Source organism: Microplitis mediator, chromosome 8 (assembly GCF_029852145.1).
Source record: "Microplitis mediator isolate UGA2020A chromosome 8, iyMicMedi2.1, whole genome shotgun sequence".
NCBI lineage: Eukaryota > Metazoa > Arthropoda > Insecta > Hymenoptera > Braconidae > Microplitis > Microplitis mediator.
The window spans coordinates 18,355,216-18,366,289 of NC_079976.1; the positions used below are offsets into that span (position 1 = coordinate 18,355,216).

The window sequence follows — 11,074 nt, forward strand, 5'->3', positions numbered from 1 at the left end:
AATTAGTTAATTACACTTATCCAAAAAATTAAAGGAACAAGAAAATTTCATAAATTTTTTAGTGATTTTTGGAAGGCTGTATTTTTGTGGGAAATGATCGTATCGAAAAAATAAAAAAGCAAACTGAAGCTTGAAATCTCTAGTTTAAAGATCTTCCAGCAAAATATTTTTTTTAGCCACGGTTTTTGCGGAATCATAAGAAATAGACCGAGACAAAATTTTTCTAAATTTTTTGGTTTCGTTTTTTAGGTCTACGGGGCCGGGAAAAATTTTTTCAAAAAAACGAATTCATGACTTGTTTAGGAAGTTTATTTAGCTACAATTTGCTTTTTTTTCTTTCTCTGTACGACAATTTGCTGCTGAGATATCAGCCTTCAAATGAAAAAGGATCCTTTTGTCTTTGATTATTGATATCTCAGCAAGAAATGGTCACACAGTAATTTAAAGGGCAGTTTAATAAACTTGAATAAATCCCCTACAAGCTCCATTTTTGATTTTTTCAAAAAAAAATTTTTTTTCATCCTTGATATCCATTTGAAAAACCTTTAAAAAATGGCCATTTTCTGGTTTTTTAGTCGACTCATCGCTACTCTGCAAATATTGATAAAAAAAATAATGTTGCAAGGTAATTTTACAGCTTAATGTACCCTCCCGAACCCTGTAAATTTTCAGATTGATCCATTAAACCGTTTGTCCGGGCCGTTTGCTCAAAGTTAAATAAAACAATTAAAGGAACAAGTTTGGTTCTTCAATTTGTGTAATCATTACCAAAATAAAAAAATTAATTTTTTTCGGATTTTCTTTCATTTTTGCGTTAGTTATTCAGTAAATGTAAGGTAAAGAGGAAAAAAAAATTTTTTTTCCGAAAAACGAAAAAAAAAATAACCCCCCGAATGAAACGTAAAAAAAATCTTGTTTGGTCTCGTTTTTTGGAAAATTTTTTTTTTTCCTCTTTACCTTACATTTACTGAATAACTAACGCAAAAATGAAAGAAAATCCGAAAAAAATTAATTTTTTCATTTTGGTAATGATTACACAATTTAAGGAACAAAACTTGTTCCTTTAATCGTTTTGCAAAACTTTGAGCAATCGGACCGGACAAACGGTTCAATGGATCAATCTGAAAATTTCCAGGGTTTTTGGGGGATCATTAAGTTGTAGAATTACCTGGCAACATTATTTTTTTTATCAATATTTGCAGAGTAGCGATGAGTTGACTAAAAAAACAGAAAATGGCCATTTGATGTGAGTTTTTCAAATGGATATCGAGGATGAAAAAAAATTTTTTTTTGAAAAAATCGAAAATGGAGCTTGTAGGGAGTTTATTCAAGTTTATTAAACTGCCCTTTAAATTACTGTGTGACCATTACTTGCTGAGATATCAATAATCAAAGACAAAAGGCTCCTTTTCCATTTAAAGGCTGATATCTCAGCAGCAAATTGTCGTACCGAGAAACAAACAAAGCAAATTGTAGCTGAATAAATTTCCTAAACGAGCTATGAATTCGTTTTTTTGAAAAAATTTTTCCCGGCCCCGTAGACCTAAAAAACAAAACCAAAAAATTTAGAAAAATTTTGTCTCGGCCTATTTCTTTGATTCCGCAAAAACCGTGGCTCAAAAAAATATTTTACTGGAAGATCTTCAAACTAGAGATTTCAAGCTTCAATTTGCTTTTTTTATTTTTTCGATGCGATCATTTTTCACGAAAATACAGCCTTCCAAAAATCACTAAAAAATTTATAAAATTTTCTTGTTCCTTTAATTTTTTGGATAAGTGTAGTTACTATTATTTTATATTGTTACTTATATTATTAAAAAGTGCTGTATTCTATGTATAAAATTTGTTCAATTTTGTAATATTGCTGATCTTGAGGGAGACTCGACTCCAAGATCAAATAAATTTATTTATCTATCTATCTATCTATCTACATTCGGTACCCTGATGAAAACGTGATACTTACTTTTTTAATGCTACGTATAGTTTTCGAGATTTCATTCATTAAAAAACAAAAGAACATTTATTTCAAAACAGTTAAATACATTTAATTACACATTTTATTTTATAGGTTAGAAGCTTCTTTTTTTAGATTTTCTCTGATGGATGTCTTCAGGACATTCCCGTGTAATACTCCAACAGTAATCTGCCATCATATGCTCATCCCAGCGACCTTGGTATCTATCTTCCATCACCTTTAAATCTTGATGAAAACGTTCTCCTTGTTCTTCGCTATACGCTCCAAGATTTTCAGGAAACTTGTCTAAATGATTGTTCAGATAGTGTACTTTTATGCTCACATTACATCCAAGATTTTTAAAGCTAATTAAGAGGTTTTGAACTAACTCTTTGTAATTTTCGGCCTTCTGATTTCCTAAGAAATTTTTTACAACAACAACAAAAGATTTCCAAGCCGCTGCTTCTAAATTATTCATTGAATGTATGAAATCGTTGTCTTTCATTAAAAGTCTTATCTGTGGGCCATCAAAAATACCAGCTTTTAGTTTTTCATTACTTAAACCAGGAAACTTTCTTGAAAGATATACAAAACACGGACTAGTTTTATCTAATGCCTTAACATATTGCTTCATAAGTCCCAACTTGATGTGCAATGGAGGCAAAATAATCTTATCACTAGAAACTAAAGGCGGGTTTATAATATTTTGTTTGCCAACCGTCATGTTATTTCTCAAAGGCCAATCTTTCTTGATCCAGTGGTCTTTTTTTGCTCTGCTGTCCCATAAACATATGAAGCACGAAAATATAGTGTACCCAGTTTGTTAGCCTAATAGAAAGTTGACCATTTTTAAATCGACACATATAACCCATTGGTGCTCCGAGTACTTAAGTTTTTTCAAAACAAGATCCACGTTTTGGTACTCCTTTTTTAATTTCGTTGAATGAGCAATAGGCACAGCTGCATGATTGTTACCAATATCTAGTGAAACACATTTTAAACTTCGCTTACAGCTGTCCATAAACAATCTCCATTCTTCAGCTTTGTACCTTGAGAGCCCCAATTTCATTAGAAGGCCACCAATGTTATTACAAAAAACTATATCATCTTCTGAGCTAAAAAATGGAAGAAATTCTTTTTCGCGATCACGATAAAATGTTATTTTTGTACCTTGAGATAACAAATTTCTTTCTTTGAGTCTAGATGCTAGTAGCCCAGATTGCTCTTTCGAAAGGTTAAGGTCTCTAATCAAATCACTTAAAGCATCTTGAGAAAAAAATGAAGGCGCTGTTGACACTTTAAAATCACTGTCACGTTCATCAGAAAAAACTTCCATCATCTCGGTGTCCGACAAATCTGATAGATCTGAAAGATCTTGACTCATAGGAGATGGTACGTCATCTGAACACAGTCGAGGTCTTTTAGCAGACGGTAAATCAGGATATGTCATTTTTCTTTTGTTTATACCATGTAATTTTACAACACAAAAATAACAGTCATCAATGTGATTTTTTGGTTCTGTCCAAATCATCGGCACATTAAACTTGGAATGATTACGTTTACCGTTTGCCCACTGTCTTACATGTTCACTACACAACTTGCACACAATGTTTGGAATCCACGGCTTGTTCAGAGCCTTCATCTCTATTTTAAAGTAATCAATATATGTCTTCTTCACTGAATCTGTTATAGGTTTTCTAAACCTTTTCACTACATATTTACCACAAATGTAACAAGATGTATTTGGATTATTTACACAACACCTTCTTGACGACGGCATATCAATATTATTAATTTAAAAAAAAATTCATTGATTATAATGACATTAATTATGATAAAATACGTTTTCTAGGTTATTATATCGATCAATACAAACCTGCACGTAGCTTCGTAATTTTGAAAGCTTCACACGACATCTTGTGGGCTAATTAACCAAAATATAACCTAGAATTAGCGGCACCAAACAAAAAATTTTTTTTTGTAGACCTGTGTAATAGTGTTACGTCCTGGTTGATGTTTTGGCGCTGGCGTAGTTGAGCGGTCGATTTAAATTGGACGTGATGGAAACTTACATATAATTATAAATAATAATTAAGTATGGGTTGAACAGCCACCATTTGGTGGTTGAAATAAACTGGTTATATTCATATGTTATTAAATATATTATCTGGATCTGATTTATTCAATGAATAAAGAGATAGTATGAGAATTTGTGAAACGTACAATTCTGGTGTTATAATATTGTTAAGTTATTCTTAACAATAGCTTCGAGAATGTGAGAACGAAGTTGAGTTTTTAATATTGAGCCTGACTGCTCTCTATGATTCTATATCTCAGACTGACTTCTCTTGATCGAGAAAAACTAGAGTAACTCTTATCAATACGTTTGGGCATCAGACCCGCGCATCGAGTCATATGGAGGGGTCATTCGAGATAACGCATGTTCTCGAATGATCCATTCTAATATTTATTGAAAATACTTAGTTCTCACGATCTCTCCACTTTTGTTACTAACAAATGAGTCACTTATCTATTAACAAAAACTATCTTAAACAAAATAGATATTTGTGCAGCTGCACGTCTCGAGGATTAACTCGAGGCGTCAGCGCTTATTTATATTTGATAAAATATAGAAAAATAAGTTTATCAACTATTACTCATATCCTTAACGTTCAAATGTCTTAAGTAATATTATTCTATTATTATATTATATTATTTTATATGATTAATTAAATATAATTGGAATTACTAGATTATCGATATTCGATATAATTAGTTAGGTTTCAGGTCGGTAATTAAGGAAGTAAAAGCCTACGTCATCTGCCATACAGGCTGGGACGTAACAATAGGATGAATCAATGGAATTATGCACAGTCGCGATTAATGATATTAATCAGCTTCGCTAGATAACAGAGGGTGAAAATGATGAGTTAATAATAAATTATTTATGACAAGTATACATGTGAATCGCAAAGTATTGTAGAATTCTGCTAAGTTACAAAAGATTTGTTTGAATACAGGACAGAGCGCAAGAATAAAATGGTACTGCTTGCAATAATCCTGTTGGCTCAACCCCTACAAGCACTATTGGGGTACGATTGCGGGGGCATATCTATCAACGTCACTACCATATCAGCAAACAAGGTGGGCGAGTGTGACATACTGTTGAAGAATCCAGAGGAAAAGTCGATATCGCTTCAATTACTTTAGTTAGCAGAATTTAGTAACACGGAAGTGTTTGAATGTCGGGTAGAAATAAATCGGGTGATAACATACTGTGGAGATTGGTATCATGCATTCGTTGTGGCAAATGGAAGAAGAGAATATATTTATGAATTAGAATACAGACAATGCAAAAGGTTACATGAGACTGGCAGCTTGAAATTGGGTAATAATGCAGAATTGGAGGGATTAACAAAAAACGCAACACATTATCGGACAATTATGCTGGCAGGAACTACTACGGTGGATGGAAAATGTGCGAGAACACAATATAGTGACCCGTTTGGTACTTAAAGTCAAGTGATTGTGGAAGCGACCGTTAGAGTAACAGTTAGGAACTATTTTGCCACTGTGGAACGTGCAAGCAATAAGGTAGTTCTTAGCAGTGGAGCAAGATGCGACTGGGCTGAAGAAGGGTGCATAGATCAAACAGGAGGTAACACATTTTGGGAGGTCATGAGGGAGGAATCATGTCAAACAGCGAATCACATAATTTTGTACGAGGGACCTGGCACGCTATTGTCTGGAGAAAAAGGAAAACCAGAAATTTATACGATCAATACAGAGGATATAACATTTGCCCTAGCGAAGAAAATGGAGAAGAAAATATGCGGTTTTACCTTAATAAAAACGGAACATCCCAAACTATTAATTAAGGTAGTCAAACCAGGTGAAGAAACAGCGAAAGTAAAATCAATCTCGACGCAGGACCTTGCCATATTTGCTTACATAAATTCAAAATTTGTGTATGTCGAAAAACACATTAAACGACAAATGAGATCTCTTTACAGGGATATATTAACACACAAGTGCGAGGTCGAACGGCAAGTAATATTAAATGCGCTGATGTTGTCAGGACCCAAACCAGAGTAATTCGCTTATGCGATAATGAAAGGACCAGGATACTACGCAACAGTTGCAGGAGAAATTATTTACCTTATCAAATGCATACCGGTAGATGTCCAGTTAAGAAAAGTGGAAAAATGTTATCAGGAGTTACCGGTGATTTATCAAAATCAGAGTTGGTTTGTCACGGCTAGATCAAGAATGTTGACTAAGCAAGGTACTATTATAGATTGCAACCAGTTACTATCGGTCGGATATGAAGTAGATGGGGCATGGATCGTTATGAAACCGGGATTTGAAGATATCCAAGAACCACAAATGCTAAAACCAACGACCATACCAACTTGGGATTATGAGGATAGAAGATATTTGGCGACAAGTGGGATATATACGGAAAAGGATTTAGAAAAATTGAGGAATAGAATAATGCTGCCGGTAGAAACTCCAGTTTTGGTTAATACCATAATAAGAGGGGCAATAGGCCGCACTATTGTTGGTAGTACGGGAATATCAATGATGCAGTTCATGGATGAATCAGTTATTTAAAATTATGCAAAGAAGCAATGGGATAAATTTTGGGGAGGATTTTTAATATTCGGAACGGCGAGTGCAGGCTTAATAGGCATAATGATAAGTATAAAAATGTTGAAAATAATAATCGACACAGTAGTACATGGGTATATCTTACATCGAGCATACGGCTGGAGTTTATATTTAGTAGGCGCAATTTTATCGTCAGTAACACATTTATTGTTACAATTGGCGGAAGAACCGTTAAAAAGCAAGAAGAAGAAGAAATCAAGGGAACGTAAAAATAGAGGGAAGCCGGTTTCGGAAACCGCAAATTAAGATAAGCGAGAAAAAAACGAGAGGGAGATTAGTTAAAAGATCGGTTATTTTATTTTGAAAAATTCTTTCTCTCTCTCTTAAAAAAAAAAAAACAAAACAAAAAAAAAAAGGAGGGAAGGGTGATTATGATTTCAAAATTGAGAATTAAATGGTTGCAGTGCCACGATGAGGACGGGAGAAGGGACTACAGGAAGGATGATAAGATTGTACAACAGACGGGGATTGTATTCAGACGATATCGGGAAATACAGGGTTTTGTCGCATGAGTGGAAAATAATAACATTCATAGATATGTATGAGGAAGAAGCTGAGACGGATCGGTTAGTAAAGGAATTGGACAAATTAAGGGAGCATGTCAAGAGTGAGGAGAGCCTTATTGAATTGGAAAAACGAGTTGACCTAATAAAAACCTGGGTAGAAGAAAGTAGCGATTGGTGTAGGCGGAGAGCAGCGGAATCAACGCCCGATTTAATGGGTTATTATGAGAAAATATCTAATTTTGTGGAAAATAATAATAGTTTAGTGAGGACAGGAGATAACGAGGTCATACTCAGACTCCAAGAGGAATTCAGCATTGGAAAAGGAAATGAAGAAGACAAGGTGGATTTGGATCAGTTTAAGGGGGAGTTAGAAGTCCGCGAGTCCGTTGGTAAAAGAGAGTTTTTCGCCTCCTTTATGGTAACTGAAGGCCAGATTTTCAATGGGATATTGTCGGTGTCGGATTTTCAGCGAGCCATTGGCGTTATTTTGGAAGAAAGTAAAGGGATGGAACTTCCTACTGGAACGGATTCAGATGGGACAAAAACATTGCTGGCGATCATGGATGCAGAGGTACAAGTTTATAATCAAAGAATTATATACATCTGGAGGGTGCCGCTAATGTTAAGAACGAAGTATAGACTGATCAAACACTATTCATTTCCCACCATGCTATCAACAGCACCAATGTATGGGATGATCATAATGCCGACTACACCATATACTGCCATAAGGGAAGGTGAATATATATCATTTACAAGGGACGACATTGAAAGGAGTAAGGTCATCGGTGATCGATTCTTTGGAGTTAGTAGAGTTGTTGTACATGAGTTGGAAAGCAGAAAGGATTGCGAAGCAAGGTTGTATGCAGGGAAAAACGTCGATATCAACGAGTGTGAATTGAGAGTGGTCAAGTTGGAAAAGACATTTTGGATGAAGTTACATAATACGAATGCTTGGCTGTTTGTTGCCATGGGCGATGAAATTTAAAAAATTGGTTGCGCCGTAAATAAGACCGAGGAAATGACCGTGAACGGAACGGGAGTTATGTGGATGCGGGAAGAGTGTGAGGGAGTGACAGGTGAAACATTTTTAACTCCAACCCGAGGAGTACACGTCGTGGCAAAGATTATAGATAGAGAGTTGGGCTGGCCAGACATTAGGGAAGAGTTGGAAAAGATCCTGGAAGGAACTCATATTGCCCTGGATAAACTAATGGCCGCGGTGGGACAAATACAAGGTGATGAAGCCACTGTGGAAAAAGGAGGTGTCAGATTAGCAGAAGTGCGACAGGAGCTGCACCAGATGGTGGAAATTGAAGGAATACGAGTTAAAATTGTGTGAATCAAGACCTTGGCCATGTATTTCTGTATTGGACTAGGTGTCCTAATATTTTTAATTTTGTGTGGATTGTGCTCAAGGCTATGCATAAAACGGAAAATTCAAGCGAAGAATGAGGGACGAGCAGAAGAAGGAAAAATCACAACGATAGAAGAGCCAGGGATAAGTACAGAACGAAGATCTCGGGTGGAAAACAAGAAACAGACGGAAGACAAGGAAGCGACACCTATAGAAGAACTTAAGATGGAACCAGTTCAGCAAAAGGATAAGATGTTAGGTATTCTGATGTCAACGCCAAAATCGAAACGGACAAAAAGGGAAAAGGAAGTAAATATACCCCGATTGAAGGAAGGACACAGCGCTATCGAAAACGATGAGGCACAGGAACAAGCGGGGGTATCGTATGCGGATTTGGAAATGATGCAGTTAACGCAGCTTCCTCATCGCAACAGCGAATCAGGAGGTCTGACCAGAGCTACTACTGCCCGTCGAAGTACTTGGCATTATAAGAACTTGAGATTGTCGAGAAGTTCGCCATCAGCGACCTATCTGTTCCTTATTCCTTTCCCAACCTATGTGTTTTGTTGCAGGCACGCCACACAGGGGAGATGCAGCCAGCATGCCGGGTCGTTCAAGTCTATTGGATTTCAGGATCACGAAGACTGGGGTCGATGAAGCCCAATTACAACGTGCAAGGCAGTGAAATGCAGATTACATTTCTTTTTATTATTAATTATCAATAATTATTATTTTCTTGTGTATTGTTCTTTCAACAAATATTCTATTTTCCTTAGTGTGTAGAGAGTCTCTTTAGGGAACCATAAGCTTATGTTAATATACACTTATCCAAAAAATTAAAGAAACAAGAAAATTTTATAAATTTTTTAGTGATTTTTGGCTGGCTGTATTTTCGTGAAAAATGATCGCATTAAAAAAAATAAAAAAAGCAAATTGAAGCTTGAAATCTCTAGTTTAAAGATCTTCCAGCAAAATATTTTTTTGAGCCACGGTTTTTGCGAAATCATAAGAAAAAAGTCGAGACAAAATTTTTCTAAATTTTTTGGTTTTATTTTTTAGGTCTACGGGGCCGGGAAAAATTTTTTCAAAAAAACAAATTCATGGCTCGTTTAGGAAATTTATTCAGCTACAATTTGCTTTTTTTTGTTTCTCTGTACGTCAATTCGCTGCTGAGATATCAGCCTTCAAATGAAGAAGGATCCATTTGTCTTTGATTATTGATATCTCAGCAAGTAATGGTCACACAGTAATTTAAAGGGCAGTTTAATAAACTTGAATAAATTCCCTACAAGCTCCATTTTCGATTTTTTCAAAAAAAAATTTTTTTTCATCCTTGATATCCATTTGAAAAACTCACATAAAATGGCTATTTTCTGGTTTTTTAGTCAACTCATCGCTACTCTGCAAATATTGATAAAAAAAATAATGTTGCCAGGTAATTTTACAACTTAATGTACCCCCAAAAACCCTGGAAATTTTCAGATTGATCCATCGAACTGTTTGTCCAGACCGATTGCTCAAAGTTTTACAAAACAATTAAAGGAACAAGTTTTGGTCCTTAGTGTGTGTAATCATTACCAAAATGAAACAATTTATTTTTTTTGGATTCTCTTTCATTTTTGCGTTAGTTATTCAGTAAATGTAAGGTAAAGAGGAAAAAAAAAAATTTTCCAAAAAACGAGACCAAACAAGAATTTTTATACATGTTTTTTTTTTATGTTTCATTCGGAGGGTGTTTTTTTTTTCGTTTTTTGGAAAAAAAATTTTTTTTTCCTCTTTACCTTACATTTACTGAATAACTAACGCAAAAATGAAAGAAAATCCAAAAAAAATTAATTTTTTCATTTTGGTAATGATTACACACATTAAGGAACAAAACTTGTTCCTTGAATTGTTTTGTAAAACTTTGAGCAATCGGTCCGGACAAACGGATCAATGGATCAATCTGAAAATTTTCAGGGTTTTCGGGGGTACATTAAGTTGTAGAATTACCTGGCAACATTATTTTTTTTATCAATATTTGCAGAGTAGCGATGAGTTGACTAAAAAACCAGAAAATGGCCATTTTTTGTGGGTTTTTCAAATGAATATCAAGAATAAAAAAAAATTTTTTTTTGAAAAAATCGAAAATGAAGCTTGTAGGGAGTTTATTTAAGTTTATTAAACTGCCCATTAAATTACTGTGTGACCATTACTTGCTGAGATATCAATAATCAAAGACAAAAGGATCCTTTTTCATTTGAAGGCTGATATCTCAGCAGCAAATTGTCGTACAGAGAAACAAAAAAAAGCAAATTGAAGCTGAATAAATTTCCTAAACGAGCCATGAATTCGTTTTTTCGAAAAAATTTTTCCCGGCCCCGTAGACCTAAAAAACAAAACCAAAAAATTTAGAAAAATTTTGTCTCGACCTTTTTCTTTCGATTCCGCAAAAACCGTGTCTCAAAAAAATATTTTGCTGGAAGATCTTCAAACTAGAGATTTCAAGCTTCAATTTGCTTTTTTTATTTTTTCGATACGATCATTTTTCACGAAAATACAGCCTTCCAAAAATTTACTTGTTCCTTTAATTTTTTGGATAAGTGT

The 11,074-nt window shown here is 34.7% G+C and overlaps 1 protein-coding gene across 1 annotated transcript; it reads right to left on the minus strand.

Moving 5' to 3' along the window:
• Positions 1-2,069: 2,069 nt before the first annotated feature.
• LOC130673869 (uncharacterized) lies at positions 2,070-2,678 on the minus strand. The gene has a single exon (XM_057479083.1). The coding sequence runs from the start codon at positions 2,676-2,678 to the stop codon at positions 2,070-2,072; it is 609 nt and encodes a 202-aa protein (XP_057335066.1).
• Positions 2,679-11,074: the final 8,396 nt, after the last annotated feature.

Bases quoted from the DNA above. Each gene is read 5' to 3' on its own strand.
- LOC130673869 (XM_057479083.1), bottom strand. From the start codon at position 2,678: ATGACGGTTGGCAAACAAAATATTATAAACCCGCCTTTAGTTTCTAGT.